The following is a 19,932-nucleotide window of genomic DNA, read 5'->3' as shown; positions in this document are numbered from 1 at the left end:
AGAGAGAGAGAGAGAGAGAGAGAGAGAGAGAGAGAGAGACTCCCCAAGTGGCCACAACTACAGGAGCTGGGCTGGCCAGGAGCCAGGAGTTTCTTCCTTGTCTCTCACATGGGTGCAGGGGCTCAGACACTTGGGCCATCTGCTTTCCCAAGCACGATAGCAGGGAGCTGAATCAGAAGTGGAGCATCTGGGACTTGAACCAGTGTTCATATGGGAAGCTGGCACTACAGGCAGCAGCTTTACCTGCTACACTACAGCACTGGCAAGATCCTGGTCTTCAGAATCAATTTGACTATTTCACAGGTTGTTGACAGAATTAACTATTTTTTATTTTTAGATTTTATCCCTAAGTTTATTCTATCACCTTGTATAGTTTTGTGAGATGGAAAGTGATATAGAAGTTGTCACACAGTTGAGAAAGTGAAGTTTGATTTTAATTAAAAGGAAATATTCTGCCATTTCATTTGCATCTTATATTTAGTACGATCAAGAGAGGGCTGGATCAGGAAGAAGAAAGGTGGAGCCCGTTCCCCCAGTTGGCTGCCCACCTGTTTAGGCCTCACTGTTATGTAAAAATTATAGGGCTAGATCATTTTGCAAGTCTAGCATCAGTTAAAGGTAATCTTTTGTTGTTACTGGTTCATTGTGAAACTGTAGAATAAAAATAATATGGCTATGGAAATTTATAGAGAAATTTTACTTTAAGACTAGTTATTGTCCAATAAGACTTTTTATGGTGATGAAAATGTTTTATTATGTCTGCCCTGTGCAGTATGCTGGCAACTAGTCACATGTGGCTAATATGATGGAGGAATTGACATTTTAGCTTTAAAACACACTCAAATTAGCTGTATGTGACTATTAGCTACCATACTGGATGGGGCAGGTTAAATTCTTAAGTATTTGAATTCAAAGTGAATTCCACATAGAGATCTGTGACAGTCTTCTTCTTTATATATTGAAGCTCTTCCTTTTAGAATTCTGCAGTTGCACCCCCATATCTCAGTTGCAGTCAAGTGTGGATAAGGTGCCCTGACTTTCCCCAGTGATCCTGGGCTCTCGATAATCACCTTGCTACTTCACTGGTGTCCTTAAGCTCTGCCATCCTACTGAGGACTGTGTATCCCACAATGCCTACCTTTAGGCCCGTGTTCTCCCCGTGTGGCCCATCTTTGTGGCTGTGGAAGGTATTGCATTGACTGCAACAAGTTTGCTGTGGACCAGTTTCATTTTCATGGTTTTAGGAGCTTCTTTCTGAGAAGTTGAATTAAATGCTGTTTTAAAAAACTCTGGGTCCTTCACTGGCAAGCACATTTTAGCACTAAAGCATCTAGATGACTAAGTTATAAACACAGCTGCCACCAGAATGAGTTTTCCATTAAATCTGTATTAATTGCTTTGGCATTGCAAATACTGCATTCTTGGAATTCCCATGTTTGGGGATCATAGACAGCCTTGAGTGATTCCTGAAATTCTGTTCCCTCATAAATGAAAGAATCAAATTTGATGTAGAGGCCTTCTTTAGGGGTAATGTTTGAAATTGATAAACCATGTATGTGGTACTCAATTGGCTTTCTATGAGATTTATGTAAGATGAATATTTTATATACAGCTTGCCAGTTCACAAACTCCTAATATACTAGAAAATTGATTCAGCCATACTGAATCTGAGGGTTGTCAAGGAAAACCGCCTCCACTCAGGATTTGAAGGGCATCTTTCTGGAGCCACAAGTGCTGGCTAGCCCTTTACAGTTTGCCTTGGAAACCATGGGAGATGGGTTCCAGGAATCCCCCAGTCCCTCAACAGCTCTCTACCCCACAGAATCTGCAGACACTCAAGTCCCTGACATAAAATGGCGTGGTATTTGCATATAACCTGTGCACACCCTGCTGTGTGCTATAAATGTCTCTAGATCACTCCTGATAGCTAATTCAGTGCCTACACATCACTATTCATGTAGATTCAGTGAATTACATGGCACACAGCAAATCCAAGTTTTGCTGTTTGAAATTTTCTGAATTTTTTCCTGGATATTTTCTGCCTGAGATTGGTTGAATCCATGACTGCATTCGTGTGGGACATTGTGAGTTTTGGATAGAGGGAGACCAAAGGCAGCTGTCAGAAAGAAAGTGATAAAAACTCCTGTTAAGAAAACTTCAACTAGTGCAGGAGAGTAAATAATCTTCTCACTTCATACTGTTTCTTCTCCCTGAAAAATTAGTGCTAGCTTAAGTTACTTTATATATGAATGGAACCATATTATACCTGGCTTTTCAGCCTGTAGTCTTTAAAAGGCACATTGACGTATGTTTTACATAAGGTAGCACTCACCCCTTTTAGATATGCAGTACTATGAATTTTGACAAATACACACATTACAACTGTGGTTAAAGAACATTTCTACCAATCTTGGTATGCTTGTGTGTTATAGGGTAAATTTCTAGCAGAGGATTTAGAGGAACAAAATCGTCATGACTTTAAAATACAGGTATAGGTAACTGGCCTTTCCCTAAGTTGTACTGGTTACTTCCCAGCCCGTTACAGATGAGAGCGGCTGTTTCTCTCTCCTACTGAGTGTCACCAAACAAGTGATGTTAACATTACTTAACAACATAACTTACATTCTCTTGATGTTTTGTTCTCACGTTAAAAACATGCCAGAAAGTTCACACACATAAAAATCTAACCCATGTTCTTTGTTCTCAACACCACAGTATCATGCTCCAGGAAATGTGAAGAGAAAAATATGACCTTTGTTTCTACTGTCCCAGTACACTTTTATTTTCTGCTTATCTGCTTCTACACTTTTGTAACCATACATGTGCAGTTTTCGTCATCCTCACAACACATGCACAGTTTGTGAGTTATTTTGTTTGCTTTTTGTGCATATTATTTCATGAGCTTTTTTCTTTGCTTCCAGAATTTTCATTTTTATAGTTGTATGGTTTGTATGTTTTGGCTAAAGCAGAGTTCTAAAAACTGTTTCCAAGTTTTCACTGTTAGAACAAGGCTTCGAATACCATCTCTACATATAAGTTTTTTTTTTTTTTTTTTTTTTGACAGAGTGGACAGTGAGAGACAGAGAGACAGAGAGAAAGGTCTTCCTTTGCCATTGGTTCACCCTCCAATGGCCGCTGCGGCCAGCGCGCTGCAGCTGGCGCACCGCGCTGATCCAAAGGCAGGAGCCAGGTGCTTCTCCTGGTCTCCCATGGGGTGCAGGGCCCAAGCACTTGGGCCATCCTCCACTGCACTCCCAGGCCACAGCAGAGAGCTGGCCTGGAAGAGGGGCAACCAGGACAGAATCCGGCGCCCCGACCGGGACTAGAACCTGGTGTGCTGGCGCCACAAGGCAGAGGATTAGCCTATTGAGCCGCAGCGCCGGCTACATATAAGTTTTAAAAGCTCTTTTAGTTTCTTAGGATAAGTTTTCACCCGTCTTAATGCTTCTGCATCTAAATCCATCAATATTGACATGAGAGGGTAGAACTTTCTCATTTGAAATAGTTTTTGTCACTTGGATAGAAATTCAGTAACTTTTTCCTTTATAACAAAAGATGCAGTTGCTTATCTATTTGCCTCTGTGCTGGTTCAATCTGGTTAGTTCATTTTCTTAATTGAAATGTTTTCTCAATATGTCATGTGTTTCAAAAAGAAAAACTGCATAACACTATGAGGTTGACTATTCCATATCTGAAATGCTTGGGACCAGAAGTGTTTTGGATTTTAGAATTCTCCAGATTTTAGAATATTTTCATATACATGACAAGCTATCTCAGGCATAGGACCTAAGTGTAAACATGAAATTCATTTATGTTGTCTATATGCCTTGTATAAATAGCCTGAAGGTAATTTTACACAGTGTTTTTTAACAATTTTGTACATGAAATGAAGTTTTGTGATGTGAGATTTTCCATTTGTGCCATGGTATCAGTGTTCACAAAGTTTCGGGTATGGAATTTTCATAGTAGGTGTGCTCAGTCTGTGTAGCGAGAAGTCGCCTTTCCCACATTCTCCAGCTCCCTAGTCACTTCCTTGGAGGAAGTTAAGACCACACTGATAGGTGTGCTTTCAGAAACATCTGATGTGGTTTTGAGCAAATGAATGTTTGTGCTGTGTGTGTGTGTGTGTGTACCTTTTAAAAGTCACAGATGTTAACATGCTGCACACACTTTTTTGCACCTATTTTCTTAGGCAGCATTTGTACTTAATTTTAAAAACTATTTTATTTGAAGGGCAAAGGTCAAAGGAGGTGGTGAGAGGTCTTCCATCTGCTGGTTTATTCCCTAAATGCTTACAACAGCCCAAGGCTAGACCAGGCCAAAGCTGGGAGCCAGGAACTCATATTTGCTTCTCCTCGTGAGTGGTAGGAACCCAAGTACTTGAGCTATTACCTGTTGCCTTCCAGGGTGCTCATTAGAAGGAAGTTGTGTCAAAGTGGAGGTGTCAGAACTCGAACCAGCAGCGTTGTGATACGTGCTGTGTGATGCAGGTGGCCTAAGCAGGAGCTTAACCTGTTGCAGCAACACAATGCCAGGCCCTGTATTTAATTTTTTTTAAAAGTAGCTAGTACCTCATACAGTTCAAGATAGTATAATTTCGGCTAAAATAATGGATAGTTTTTCTCTGTCTCAGTTTCCTGTCTGCAAATACCACCCACCAGGAGTCTTTATACACACAGGAGCAAAGAAGAAGGTACACATCATTGTGCTTTCCCCTTCTTGTTCTCTTTAAAGCTGGGAGTGTGGTGCAGTCCTGAGCTGTGCTTCTTGCATTCACATCTCTGTTCAGCCACAGAGCAACTGTAGGATTCTGAGCAAGTTCTTTAGCCGTCTGCTCTATAGTAAAATGTCTGCTCATATGGAAGATGATGCTTTCTGACTTCCCTTAGAATAGTACCATACATATAAGGGCACTTTAGAAAGTTCATGAAAAATGCATATTATGGAAAAACTATTAATGGATTTCAGATTTTTTTCCACCAAAGGGACCTTCTTTCAATTCCATTTTCCCATGAACTTTACTGTTTTAGTTGAATGTGTTTGCTACAACAGTGACCAGTAAAATATTATTACAGGATTAGTAGCAATGGATTTGGTATATATTCATGCTGTGAATGCGTATGGAAAATTTTACCTGAAATAAACTTTAGGGAACTCCAGAAAACCAAATTAAAGCAGCTGAAGTATATTTTATTCTTTTTTAATGGGTTGATAGCGTTCTAATTTTACAGATACTCCTTTAAAATAAACTCTATCTTTAAGTAGATATGCTTTTTTAGGTAATAAAATTTCCCTAGAAAAGATGAGAGTAGTAATAGTGCCTAAGAATTTTTTTTTAGCATAGGGCATTGTAATTTGAAAGTGTTTTTTCATGCACGTTCCATAAGCTCAAATTTGAATGGCTAAAATTTCTGTTCTTTTTAAGGATTTATTTATTTGAAAGGCTGAGTGACAGAGACAGAGGGAAAGACGTCTTCTTTCTGCTGCTGTTTCACTCCCCAAGTGGCTGCAAAAGCCAGGGCTGGGCCTGGCTGAAGCCAGGAGCCTGGAACTCTCTCTCCCATGTGGGTGGCAAGGCCAACTTGAGAATTCTCCCTGCTTTCCAAGGCGCATTAGCAGGGAGTTGGACAGGAAACAAAGTAGCTAGGACTTGAACCACTGCTCTGATATGGGATACTAGTAGATTAACCCACTGCACCATGACACTGTCCTCCACATTTATTTATTTATTTTAAAGATTTATTTATTTGAAAGGCAGAATTACAGAGAGGCAGGGGCAAAGAAGAGAGAGGTCTTCCATCCACTGGTTTACTCCCCAAGTGGCTGCAACAGCCGGAGCTGAGCTGATCTGAAGCCCCGAGCCAGGAGCTACATCCTCTTCCCATGAGAATGTAGGGGCCCAAGGATTTGGGCCATCTTCTACTGCTTTCCCAGGCCATAGCAGAGAGCTGGATCGGAAGTGGAGCAGCCAGGTCTTCAACCAGTGCTCATATAGGATGCCAGCGCTACAGGCTGCAGCTTTTATCCACTACTCCATAGCTGCAGCCCTCCAAGTTTTAAGAGATTTGTTTGTTTGAAAGGCAGAGTGAGAGATCCACCATTCTAAGACTCTGCTGCTTAAATTTTTTTTTTATTAAAATAAAAAGATTTATTTAGTTGAAAGGCAGAATAGCAGAGAGAGAGAGAGAGAAATCGTCTATCCATTGGTTCATTCCCCAAATGGCCACAAGGCTGAGGCTGAACCAGGCACTCCCTTCAAGTCTCCCACATGGGTGGCAGGATCCCAAATACTTAGGCCATCTGCTCCTTCCACTGGTTCGTTAGCAGCAAAATGGATCAGAAGCAGAACATCCAGAACTGGCCCTCTGATATGCTGGTGTTGCAGGCAGTGGCTTAACCCATTGTGCCACAGTGCCAGCCCCTCCACTGGTTAAAATTCATACACAGTAATATGTAATCCTTATCTTTTTTTATTTTTAAAAGATTTTATTTATTTGAGAGGTAGAGTTACAGACAGTGAGAGGGAGAGACAGAGAGAAAGTTCTTCCTTCCGTTGGTTCACTCCCCAGATGGCTGCAACGGTTGAAGCTGTGCTGATCCAAAGCCAGGAGCCAAGTGTTTCTTCCCAGTCTCCTATGCAGGTGCATTGGCCCAAGCACTTGGGCCATCTTCTACTGCTTTCCCAGGCCATAGCAGAGAACTGGATTGGAAGAGGGGCAGCCGGGACTAGATCCGGTGCCTATATGGGATGCTGACGCCACAGGTGGTGGATTAACCTACTGCACCACAGAACCTGCCCCAATCCTTATCTTTTGATTACAGTGACTTTTTAAAATTAAAAAAAAAAAAATTTTTTTTTTTATTTGACAGAGTTATAGACAGAGAGAGAGAGAGAGAAAGGTCTTCCTTCCGTTGGTTCACTCCCCAAATGGCCACCATGGCCGGCACTGCACCAGTCTGAAGCCAGGGGCCAGGTGCTTCTTCCTGGTCTCCCATGCAGGTGCAGGGGCCCAAGCACTTGGGCCATCCTCCACTGCCCTCCCGGGCCACAGCAGAGAGCTGCACTGGAAGAGGAGCAACCGGGCCTAGAACCGGCGCCCATATGGGATACCATAGCCGAAGGTGGAGGATTAACCAAGTGAACCACGGCGCCAGCCCCGATTATAGTGACTTGTAAGGTTTTAAAATTTGCTGACTGCATCTTTTTAGGGTCAAATCCTTCATAACATTAAAATTGCTTAAGGAAGGCTTATGGAAACTGAATTAGTTTTCTTTTTTAAAAAAAACTAATTTGTGGGAGGGAGGGAGGGGGAGAGAGAGAGAGAGAGAACAAGAGCACTCCCATATGCTGGTTTTACTCCCTAAATGCCTGCAGTGGCTGGGGATGAACCCCAGGACTTCAAGCTGAAGCCTAGAGTGTGAAATGCACCCTGGTGTCCCACATGGGTGGCAGAGACCCAAACACTTGAGTTATCATCTGCTGCCTCCCAGGGTCTGCATTAGCAGGAAATGGAACTGGGAACCATAGCCAGTACTCCAACCCAGGTACTCCAGTATGGGATGTAGATCTCTTAATTGCTAGTCTACATGCCTGCACCTGAATTATGTTTCTATTTCAATTTTTCTGTCTTCAGTTGATTTTTCTTAAAAGACAAAGCAACAGCAAAACCTTTTCCTTTCTCACCCTTAGATGGCAGTTAAAAAATATGTTCATTTTATAAAATGTAAAAACATAGGGAAATGAGAATTTCCACCCCCACCTCCCTTCAACTTACTGTTGCTTCTCTTAACAGGTTCGTGTATAAGCTGTTGCCTTTTTCTTTATATAAAAATGCACACACAGTCATTCATTTTGCTGATTTCTTTATTTCCTACAATGTTGATATAGACTAATTGTTTTTTTTTAAGAAAATCTTAATATGGATACTTTAATCATTTTTTTGAAGATTTATTTATTTATTTGAAAGGCAGAATTATAGAGAGGCAGAGGAAGAGAGAAAGTCTTCCATCTGCTGGTTCACCCCTGAAATGGCCACAATGGTCGGAGCTGGGCTGATCCAAAGCCAGGAGTCAGGAGTTTCTTCCAGGTCTCCCACATGGGTGCAAAAACCCAAGCACTTGGGCCATCGTCTACTGCTTTCCTAGGCCATAGCAGAGATCCAGATCAGAAGTGGCACAGCCAGAACTCGAATTGGTGCCCATATGGAATGCTGGCACTGCAGGCAGTGGATTTTTACCTGCCACACCACAGAACTGGTCCCTTGATCATGTTATTAAATCATCTATATGTTTATTTATAAAAAGTACAACATTTTTCATTGAGTACATATGTCAAATTCCAGTATTTTTAAAAATACATTTGCATTGCATAAATAAACTGCACTAGTAGACATTCTTGCAGACAAATCCTTTTGGGCAGACGTGGTTTCCATGTGTTAAAACTGGGGACGTTAGGCCGCCGCCGTGGCTCAACAGGCTAATCCTCCGCCTTGCGGCGCCGGCACACCAGGTTCTAGTCCCGGTCGGGGCACCGGATTCTGTCCCGGTTGCCCCTCTTCTAGGCCAGCTCTCTGCTGTGGCCCGGGAGTGCAGTGGAGGATGGCCCAAGTGCTTGGGCCCTGCACCCCATAGGAGACCAGGAGAAGCACCTGGCTCCTGCCTTTGGATCAGCGCGGTGCGCTAGCCACAGCGTGCTGGCCGCGGCGGCCATTGGAGGGTGAACCAACAGCAAAGGAAGACCTTTCTTTCTGTCTCTCTCTCTCACTGTCCACTCTGCCTGTCAAAAAAAACAAAAAAACTGGGGACATGAGATTGGTGGTAAGATCTACCCTTTTTCATGCTTTTAGTACATGTTGCCACACTTCAGGTAGTTGGTATCGCTGTACGTGCTTCCCAGAATGGGGCTCAACCATGCCTCTTTGAGATGAGAACATTTCTCCTTTCTGAATTGGTGCCAGTCACTTCCAGTGCCTCCAAGACCATCTGTGCTTTCTTCCCTACTTCTGTATCCTTCCTCCTCTCCAACTCAGAACTTCTCAGAAGCTGGTTGGAGAAGGAAACTGTGTGAAATGCTCTATCTTACTCTCTGTGTGCTTCCAAGTGCATCTGCTATGTAAAATATTAGCAGGACTCTGAATGACACCCAGCTTTTCAAAAACCGTACCCTTGTCTTTCAGTTGTATGACTCTTCATGTTCACATTTATCATTTATTAATCACTTATCTGTCAGATTTGTGACGTGACCTCCTGCTTGAGCACTGAGGGTTAGTGCTCTAACCATCTCTGGAAGCCCATGCTTTAGACCCAGACCCTACTCTTCTTGCTGACGGGCTTTGGAGACGAGGGTGCCCTACTTAATCCCCCCTGGTCTTCTATTTCTCAACTTGTAACATGGGGATAATGCTTATACGTGTCTCCAAACTTGGTGATGATTCAAAAGGGTGATGCTTATATATAATTTATATACTACCTAAAATATAGTATGCACTCATTAAGGTAGCTTTTAATATCTGATTATCACAATGTTTTTGTGACTCAAACAGGGATTGTTTAGACCTTTCCTGTCTTCACAAAATTGAGAAAGTGGTGATTTCAACCTGAGTTTAGTGCTTTAGATCTCTGAGGATTACTACAACATGGGAAAACTGAAGTGAGTGACAGGGGTTGTAAAGCATGAAAAGCTTCAGTGGCAAATATAGAGGGACTTGAGTGTTGCAGATTCCAGGAGACAGTAGATGACCTGCCAGCAAGTTGGAGAGAAAATACACTTAGTTCCAGGGGAAGAGGGCCAGTTCCTGTGCATCATGGCTTCAGAGGGTAGGTTGCTGTATCCAAAAGGCTTCTAGACACGGCCACAGAGTCTTCTAAAGACTAAGTTAACTGAGCACTAAAATCAAGCATTTAATAGGTTTCTCTGCTTTGGTTTAAATTGCAATGAAGTCTTGCTTTAAATGCATATGACTGATTAGGTTTTTATCCTAACTTGTTTCCAACAGGGCATGGTGCTGACGTGAAATGTGTAGACTGGCATCCAACCAAAGGGTTAGTTGTTTCAGGAAGTAAAGATAGTCAACAGCCAATCAAGTTCTGGGATCCCAAGACTGGGCAGAGTCTTGCAACACTGTAAGTGGTAGGAACCCCACCTTGGTCCCTCAGCCGAAGATCACAAAGCAGCTTGCCTTCTTGAATGTTTAGCTTTCTCTTCTCTCATGTGTTCCTGAGAACATAGTTTAGACAACAGTTGAAGACTTGCATCTGTGGACTTCTTGTTAATTAAATGTGCTTTATCTCTAAGTTTCTAATAAAGTGAGGCTTGATTTTTGTTCTGCCATACAACCCTCCATTGAATTTGGTTACCATAGGAGGTAGTGATGAGGAGGAGCTGGTTATTGCTAGTGCAGCTTGCTGTCTCTCCTCATCAGAGGGCCTTCTGGCACTGTGTGGAGTTGATACGTGTGCCTCCTACTAACAAACAGCCATGCCTTCTCCATCTCTCACTACATCTACCTGGAAAGGAAATATCCCTCCGCTTTTGAACTGTTCTCATTTTTGTCTGATGTATTTGGATATGATGCAGCTACATAATTGAGTTATTTGTAAACATTCACAGCTATTTGAATACATTAATGATTTTTTGACCAAGCAGCTGTAACCTGGTCCTCTGATCAGAAAGTGGACCGTATCCAGCAAACACTGGTTGGAGCAAGGCTGGCCCAGTTGTACAGTTCCGACGACCACAGCCAACACACAGCACCCTTGAATGGTGTCCCTTAGAGATGCACACTGTGCAGGCATTGGGTTTCAAATTAACCCTCAGACTACCCAGCACTCATTTTTATGCTTTGCCTTACTGAGAGGAACGTCACTGAATTTCCTAAATTTCGGGAGCGTTATTGAGTACTTTTTTTTTTTTTTGACAGGCAGAGTGGACAGTGAGAGAGAGAGAGGCAGAAAGAAAGGTCTTCCTTTTGCCATTGGTTCACCCTCCAATGGCCGCCGCGGCCGGCACGCTGCGTTTTTTTTTTTTTTTTTGACAGGCATAGTGGACAGTATCCGTAGGTGGAGGATTAGCCACAGCGCCGGCCCTTATTGAGTTTTTTTTTTTTTTTTTTTTTTGACAGGCATAGTGGACAGTGAGAGAGAGAGACAGAGAGAAAGGTCTTCCTTTGGCATTGGTTCACCTTCCAGTGGCCGATGCGGCCGGCACACTGCAGCCGGCGCACCGCACTGATCCGATGGCAGGAGCCAGGTGCTTATCCTGGTCTCCCGTGGGGTGCAGGGCCCAAGCACTTGGACCATCCTCCACTGCACTCCCAGGCCACAGCAGAGAGCTGGCCTGGAAGAGGGGCAACTGGGACAGAATCCAGTGCCCCGACCGGGACTAGAACCTGGTGTGCCAGCGCCGCAAGGCAGAGGATTAGCCTATTGAGCTGCAATTATTGAGTATTAATTGATGTATTCAAATGCTTCCCCTGCTTCAGGAGAAACTTTGCTATGCAGTTGGAGCTCTGCTGCTGCTTTAACTGGCTGGAGAGAGAGGGCTGTGCTTGGATAGGTGACATTGCTGCTGCTGACCTATTTATTTCAAGTGTACTTCAACCTGGTCCTGTAATGTTACATGCTTTGTTACTTCTAGGCAAGTCTCTTGCCACCTCGGTCCATGTACTTTTCAACAAAAAAGGGCCATTGGATTGCTCTATACTCGGTTTCAGTTCTCACATATTACTTTCTTGGTGCTTTGCTTCTAGTCATGCCCATAAAAACACCGTAATGGAAGTGAAGTTAAATCTCAATGGGAATTGGCTGCTCACAGCATCACGTGACCATCTCTGTAAGCTTTTTGACATCCGAAACCTGAAAGAAGAGCTTCAAGTCTTCCGGGGTCATAAGAAAGAAGCCACAGGTTGGTGGTTGTGATGTGAGAAGGATAGAAAGACTGTTAACCTGTGGCATTCTCAGACGGCAGTAATTTTGTCTTTGACAGCTGTGGCCTGGCATCCTGTTCATGAGGGACTTTTTGCCAGCGGAGGGTCTGACGGTTCTTTGTTATTCTGGCATGTTGGGTATGTAACACTTTTTATATAAAGGAGCAGTATATTTTTGCAAAGAGAGCACCTAACTGTGTAGGAACATGATAAGGTTTTGTGTTTTTTTCTGAGTTGTTTGAATGTCCTGGGTTAAACACTGAGTTTTCCGTTCTGTCCACTTTTGGTGTGGAAGTCATCAAGGGAGAATAAAATAGACTTCCTGTTTGCTTACTGGGGTACTAATTCTAGGAGCATGTTTCCTTTAGGAGTGCTCTTTGGATAAAAGAATATATTTCTGATGACAAACCAGCATCTTTGAAATATGTAGAAATTGTCCACATTCAAAGAAACAGGCTTTGGTAGTCTTGTTTTAAAGCTAAAAGAAAATGCCTTTTTTGGGCAATGGGGTGGGGTAACTTATGAAAAGACTTCTTTGTTGCATGCCATTGTAGGGTTGAGAAGGAAGTGGGTGGGATGGAGATGGCCCACGAAGGAATGATCTGGAGTCTGGCTTGGCACCCTCTTGGACATATTCTCTGCTCAGGTTCAAATGACCACACCAGGTGAGCTCCATGTCAGAAATAGCCAGGGGTTGCTGTACTCACAGAGTAACATGACGTGCATTTTATGTGTATTTAGTTTAATTTATTGATTGATATTCTAGCTTCTTAGAAACATTTTTTAGTGGCTTAAAAATACTTGTATTAGAATAAGAAAATTTGGTATCAAATATAACTTTGGTTATTTGATTTTTGTTTTGCTTTCTGATTTCAAAAAAACCTTGTAAGCAGGAGGGAGGAAGGGAATATCATTATGTGCTTAGAATTGTGTCTACAAATCACATTGAATGTGTTAAAAATGAGTTAAAATTAAAATTAAAAGAAATTTTAAAATAAACCTTCCCATATTTTAAAGTTTTGTAAGAAAGACATTGTAAAAAGTTGTGTTTGTCAAGGGACTGCTTAGTACTATGTAGTGCCCAGGAAAACACTTAAACCATGCCCTACCTCCCATTACTTTTATCTTATTTTGACAGCAAATTCTGGACTCGAAATCGACCAGGTGATAAAATGCGAGATCGATATAATCTGAACCTGTTACCTGGGATGTCTGAAGATGGAGTAGAATATGGTGAGGCTCTTGCACATTTGAAACTCAACATTCTATGAGAAAAGTGTTAGTTGGAAGATAATAAATATTTCATTTCACAGTTCATTGATCTTTAAGTCACCAATGATATATATGAAGAATATTTAAGGGACGTTCATTTATTGACTACTGTTTTTATGAAAATCTCTTTTCATTGAATGCATTACTATTACAGATGACCTTGAACCTAATAGCCTGGCCGTAATTCCAGGGATGGGAATACCAGAACAACTAAAATTAGCTATGGAACAAGAACAGATGGGTAAGAGAAGCTACACAAATACATTTTACTTTTATAAGGTTTATATAGACCTGTTTCTTACCTTCATAATAAACTATGTGGAAATGCCAAAATCATTTATGTGGAGAAGTATTGAGAAAAGTGACCTAAACTACATAGTATTTAAACATCGCTTTTTCCAAAGATGTGTTCGTGGAACAAGTGGCCAGTTCCTTTAATTTGGGGGACTAACTCTTTCTCTTTATGGTTACAGGGAAAGATGAAGCAAATGAAATCGAAATGACAATTCCTGGTTTAGATTGGGGAATGGAGGAAGTGATGCAAAAGGATCAGAAAAAAGTACCTCAGAAGAAAGTTCCTTATGCAAAACCTATTCCTGCTCAGTTCCAGCAGGTGAGGAGCTAGATAGGACTCCTCTGCATCCAGACACTGGAGATTATGGTTGCTTAGTTTATTTGATGTGCAGAAATAGATTTCTCTTGGATTATTCCATCTGTTGGAAGTATTTATGGACTATAGATTTTTTTTTGGAACATTCTTCACATTTTTCATTCACTCCTAGACAGTTCCCATCTGCTGCTTTGCAGTTAGGTTGAGTTGGCCTTGGATTGTTTGTTTGTTCTTTCATTCTGACTGTGTACCATCAGAAGAATGGTCATGGAGGCGAGAGAGTGAGCCGACACTCTTCCCCATTGTTTGTCTGCTCTCTGCTTCCACTGGCCCTCGACACAACGTACTGAGAGCGGCAAGCTTTCTGTTCAGTAATAATATGCAATGTCTTGCAATTTTTATCATTTTAATTTCTGCCTAATAGTCTGCCTGCCTAATAACCTCATTCCCATGTCACTAAGAATTAATAAGAGAAATGAAGACATTCTTTGTGTTATAATTTTCATGTTTCTGACATATTTTAATATTCTTTTTCCCAAGGCTTGGATGCAAAATAAAGTTCCAGTTCCTGCTCCAAATGAGGTGCTGAATGACAGAAAAGAGGACATTAAATTGGAAGAGAAGAAAAAAACACAAGCAGAAATTGAGCAAGAAATGGCCACATTACAGTATACCAACCCACAACTTCTAGAGGTGAGTGAAGCTCCTTAAGGTATTCACGATGATGCAAGAAGATAGAGACATGTTTTTTATTGATAAACTCTTAAGGAAAAGGGAAAGGGCTCTCAAAATTTTCTGATGAACACCGTAATTTCCTATTGTTGCATTGGGAGCCTCGTTTCTCAAAGTGCCCTCTTTCTCACACTTTTAAGATCATATCAATGGGCCTGAGTAAAATATTATCTTTAATAGAAGAAGTAAAGTCAATATTGTTTTAATTTGGATTAATTTATCTGTGAGTATCCTTCTAGCTAGAAGAGCAGATAACTTTTTTTTTTTTTTTTTTAAGATTTATTTATTTATTTGAAAGTCAGAGTTACACAGAGAGAGAAGGAGAGGCAGAGAGTGAGAGAGAGAGGTCTTTCATCTGCTGGTTCACTCTCCAAATGGCCTCAATGGCCGGAGCTGTGCCGATCTGAAGCCAGGAGCCAGGGGCTTCTTCCAGGTCTCCTATGTGGGTGCAGGGGCCCAGGGACTTGGGCCATCTTTTGCTGCTTTCCCAGGCCATAGCAGAGAGCTGGATCGGAAGTGGAGCAGCCAGGTCTTGAACTGGCGCCCATATGGGATGCCGGCACTGCAGGCGGTGGCTTTACCCCCTGTGCCATAGCTTCAGCCCCAGATAGTTTGTTCTTGTTTCTCCTCTCTATGAGAGCTATCAATAGGGACAAAATCTATTGAATTATTGCACTTTCCCTGGTCAAAATAATATATAAGCAATCCTGTCTGCCGTGTTCCCAGCACCTAAAAAGAAGCAGTCTAAAGGGCGCTTGAAAGCCTTGGTGCTGAGAGGTTGTATGTATCCTCACAGTGCTGGAGTTATATGGACCCTAACTGTTCAAGGTGTTAGAAGACTGGGCAGTTTTTATGTTTGTTTTGAGAATCTGGTAAGGAAATAACATGTTAGCAGGATTGCCATCCTTAAGGGCTCCAGCTCAATGATTCAGCTTTTTTTTTCCTTTCCTTTCTTTCCAGCAACTCAAAATTGAAAGACTGGCACAGAAGCAGGCTGAGCAAATCCAGCCTCCTCCCTCAGCTGGCACTCCTCTCCTCGGACCCCAGCCCTTCCCAGGACAAGGTCCAATGTCACAGATTCCTCAAGGTTTTCAACAACCTCACCCATCTCAGCAGATGCCAATGAGCATGGCTCAGATGGGACCTCCAGGTCCACAAGGACAGTTTAGACCCCCTGGACCCCAGGGGCAAATGGGACCACAAGGCCCTCCACTGCATCAGGGAGGTGGGGGGCCACAAGGATTCATGGGACCACAAGGGCCCCAGGGCCCGCCTCAGGGGCTGCCACGGCCTCAGGACATGCACGGGCCCCAAGGAATGCAGAGGCATCCTGGGCCTCATGGCCCTTTGGGGCCTCAAGGACCGCCTGGACCACAGGGTAGTTCTGGTCCTCAAGGTCATATGGGTCCCCAGGGTCCACCTGGCCCCCAGGGTCACATGGGCCCCCAAGGTCCACCTGGTCCCCAGGGTCACTTGGGCCCCCAGGGGCCTCCTGGTACGCCAGGTATGCAGGGACCACCTGGTCCCAGAGGAATGCAAGGACCTCCTCATCCTCATGGAATGCAAGGCGGGCCTGGGTCTCAAGGGATCCAAGGCCCTGTGTCTCAGGGACCTCTGATGGGATTGAATCCAAGAGGAATGCAAGGCCCTCCTGGCCCCCGGGAGGGTCAGGGTCCTGCTCCCCAAGGCATGATGATGGGTCACCCGCCTCAAGAACTGAGAGGACCTCACCCTCCGAGCGGACTCCTTGGCCACGGCCCTCAGGAAATGAGAGGTCCTCAGGAGATGCGGGGCATGCCCGGGCCGCCACCCCAAGGATCGATGCTGGGCCCTCCCCAGGAACTGCGCGGGCCACCAGGCTCACAGGGCCAGCAGGGGCCACCCCAGGGCTCTTTGGGACCTCCACCCCAGGGTGGCATGCAAGGGCCCCCTGGACCTCAGGGACAGCAGAACCCGGCAAGAGGGCCACATCCGTCTCAAGGGCCAATACCATTCCAGCAACAGAAAACACCTCTGCTAGGCGATGGGCCCCGGGCGCCCTTCAATCAGGTATTACTTATTTGCAACTTGTGGCAGTAACACATTGGGAGACGCACTGTGCACTGACGTGGCACTGCTGAGGCCCCCAAAAGCAGTCACAGTTGCGCTCCACAGGTCTCGAGGAGTGGTGGTGGCTTAGCATAACAGCGTCCTGGCTGAAGAGGGGAATGCAGAGAATGATGAGCTGGGTTCTGCCACCATCAGCACCTCCAGGAAAGGTCAGCTGTTCGACTGAAGACAGTTTGCAGTTATTCCAGGGCTCCAAGAGACCCGGGGCCCCGAGGAGGAGGCTGCCACGTGTGGGCAGCTCTTGAGGCTTTACCTTGAAGCCTGGTGTTCCATGGGCCTGCCAGCAGCTGAGCCACCTCCAGCCTGTGTGCCAGCCCTGCCTTTAGAGATGGCATGGGGTATTGAGCTCACCGTTGGCACTGCAGGCTACGCTCCCTCTTTTTTGTTCCATGAACCAGAATTGAACTTTCTAAACTGCTGAGTCTTTGGGTGAAATTCTGTTCAAGTTGTTTTCAGCTCACACAGAAAAGTATTTGCAGTAAGGTGTATTTCTGTAGAAAATTCCTTCATCTCTTTTCAGGGACTTGGTTTTTGTTTTTTTAAAGATTAATTAGTCAGTTTACATGAATAGCAGCCTGACAGAGGGAGAGGGAGACAGAGCAAGGGAGAGATCTTCCATCCCTGCTTCACTCTCCAGATGGCTGCAACAGCCAGGGATGGACTGGGCTGAAGCCAGGAGCCAGGAACTCCATCTGGGTCTCCATGGGTGGCAAGAGCCCACGCACTTGGGCCATCTTCCACTGCCTTCCCAGGAGCATTAGCAGGGAGCTGGATCAGAAGCAGAGTAGCCAGAACTCAGACTGGCAGTCTGGTACAGAATACAGGTGTTGTAAGCAGTGACTTAGCTCGCTGTGCCACACCAGCCTCCAGGGACTTTGTTTTTGTTAGCCGGGTTTTGTTGCTTGCTCACCAAGCTGGTGCTTGAGAAGTGATGTCAGGAGGGTATCAGTTGTCAGGAGCGAGTCACAAAAGACCACATAAGCACGAGTGTCTAATCTGGCTTCCTTTGTCTCTGTTTTACATTTTTCTAGTTTCTTAGTCTAGAGGCATTATTTGGGTATGAAAAATTGGGTTTTATCCCTGGAGTCAGTTAGGGACCAAGGCAGTGAGCAGGTATTGATTCCCTGTGCCATCGCTGAGAGGTGGGCGGTGACAGTGAGGGGATGCCGTAGAGGCTGCAGGCAGAAAGCACCGCCTCAGCATCTGTACTGTAGAGCGAGCCGCTGGATTTACGGAGCTAAAGCCGCTAGCCAAATCCGTGAGTCGTGTGATAATCTTCAGTCATTCTTCTAGAACTAAAAAATACAGCCGTGAAGAATATGAAGGCATTTGAGTTTATTTCAGTCTTATTAACCACTTTTCAGAATTTAGTTCAGTAAACTCTAGGATTGCTATTCTCAATTGCCCTAAAGCTTGAATTATTCTGTGTTCTATTTAGTGTGTATTTGTGTCTGTATACAATATTCATTTATGGTAAGCATTTTTCTAGCCTTATGGTAATGGATTAATTTTCATTTTGAAAGTTAAAAAAGTAATGAACTTTAGGTACCATGTTATGACTGAAATTATAAACATGCCAGCATCAAAAGGTCAGGTCTAAGTGTCTGGTATAATCCAGTAAGAATTTGTATTACACCATGTAGTAAAACATTTTATAGAAGAAAAGCATAATATTCTAAAATTTTAATCAACCTGTAGAAATTTTGATAAAATGAATTTGAATATTCAATGCTTTGTAGGGCATTTCAAATCTCAAGTTGCCAGAAAAAAACCTCTGCTCTTTTTTAGTATTATTATTTTTAATTTTTTAAATAAGCTGAACTCTTACTTTCTACATTTTGACCAGGCTGGTTTTAGAAACCAGCTTCTCGGCCAGCGCTGCGGCTCACTAGGCTAATCCTCCACCTTGCGGCGCCGGCACACCGGGTTCTAGTCCCAGTCGGGGCGCCGGATTCTGTCCCGGTTGCCCCTCTTCCAGGCCAGCTCTCTGCTGTGGCCCAGGAGTGCAGTGGAGGATGGACCAAGTGCTTGGGCCCTGCACCCCATGGGAGACCAGGAGAAACACCTGGCTCCTGCCATCGGATCAGCGTGGTGCGCCAGCCGCAGTGCGCTAGCCGCGGCGGCCATTGGAGGGTGAACCAACGGCAAAAGGAAGACCTTTCTCTCTGTCTCTCCTCACTGTACACTCTGCCTGTCAAAAAAGAAAAAAAAAGAAACCAGCTTCTCTCATTGGTTTACTTCCATGGGATCGCTTCCAAGCACTAAAGCAGCAGTGTGGAAGGTGCTGGGGAGAGCATTCCTGGAGGGGAAAGGGCCGGCACCGAAGTGTGACTGAAGTTCCTGCTGTTGAGTTCATGGTGGCCACTTGGGACTCCTGGTGTTACACCTCCTCTCAGGGCCAGTTTGAGGAGGGGAAGCAATTTTGCTATTTATGTTTCTGAAACTGTGCTAGGAGGAAATGTCACTACATGTATTTTGTAAAATGGTCTTTATATCTATTTGAAAGGCAGCAGGGCCAGCATTGTGGCATAGTGGGTAAAGCTGCTGCCTGTGATGCCAGCATCCAGTATGGGCACTGGTTCAAATCCCGGCTGCTCCTCTTCCCATCCAGCTCCCTGCTAATGTGCCAGGGAAAGCAATGGAGGATGGCCCAAGTGCTTGGGCCCCTGTACCCTTGTGGGAGATTCAGAAGAAGCTCCTGGCTCCTGGCTTCTGCCTGGCCCAGACCTGACCGTTGAGGCCATTTGGGGAGTGAACCAGCAGATGGAAGATCACTCTCTCTCTCTCTGGGTCTCTTCCTCTCTCTTTGTAACTCTGATTTTCAAATAAATACATCTTAAAAAAAAAAAAAAAAAAGGCAGGGTGACGAGGGTTGAAGGGACAGAGGAAGACAGAAAGAGAGAGAAGTGTTCCATCCAATGGTTTACTCCCCAAGTGCCTGCAACAGCCAGGCCTAGACCGGGCTGACGCCAAGAGCCAGGAACTCCACCTGTGTGCAGGAACTGAAGCACTTGGGACATCATCTGTTGCCTCCCAGGAGTGTTAGCAGGAAGCTGGATTGGAGAAGGAGGTGAGACTTGATCTCAGGCACTTCAGTGGCATGTGGGTATTCCAAGTGGGAGCTTAGCCTGCTGTGTGGGCTATACCACCTGCCCCACTGAACATTAGTTTTTATATGAGAGAATAGCTTTGATATATTTGTCTATTTACTTATTTGTTGAGAGCCCTATTCCAAGGTCACTGGGCTATGGAGAATAAAAATTTAGACATAGCTAGGTAAAAATA

The 19,932-nt window shown here is 44.1% G+C and overlaps 1 protein-coding gene across 4 annotated transcripts in view; it reads left to right on the top strand.

Moving 5' to 3' along the window:
* The window catches only part of WDR33 (WD repeat domain 33), a 112,865-nt gene that overhangs the window by 79,875 nt on the left and 13,058 nt on the right, over positions 1-19,932 (top strand). For all 4 annotated transcript variants that reach the window (XM_062181414.1, XM_062181541.1, XM_062181482.1 and 1 more), the window contains 9 exons: positions 9,996-10,122; positions 11,748-11,902; positions 11,984-12,062; positions 12,479-12,589; positions 13,063-13,157; positions 13,351-13,437; positions 13,670-13,809; positions 14,347-14,499; positions 15,499-16,587. In XM_062181414.1, coding sequence (XP_062037398.1) covers positions 9,996-10,122; positions 11,748-11,902; positions 11,984-12,062; positions 12,479-12,589; positions 13,063-13,157; positions 13,351-13,437; positions 13,670-13,809; positions 14,347-14,499; positions 15,499-16,587 — 2,036 coding nt within the window. The remainder of the gene's footprint in view (positions 1-9,995; positions 10,123-11,747; positions 11,903-11,983; positions 12,063-12,478; positions 12,590-13,062; positions 13,158-13,350; positions 13,438-13,669; positions 13,810-14,346; positions 14,500-15,498; positions 16,588-19,932) is intronic.

The sequence above is a fragment of the Lepus europaeus genome, chromosome 1 (assembly GCF_033115175.1).
Source record: "Lepus europaeus isolate LE1 chromosome 1, mLepTim1.pri, whole genome shotgun sequence".
In the NCBI taxonomy this organism is placed as follows: Eukaryota; Metazoa; Chordata; class Mammalia; order Lagomorpha; family Leporidae; genus Lepus; species Lepus europaeus.
This window is presented reverse-complemented; position numbering and strand designations above follow the sequence as displayed.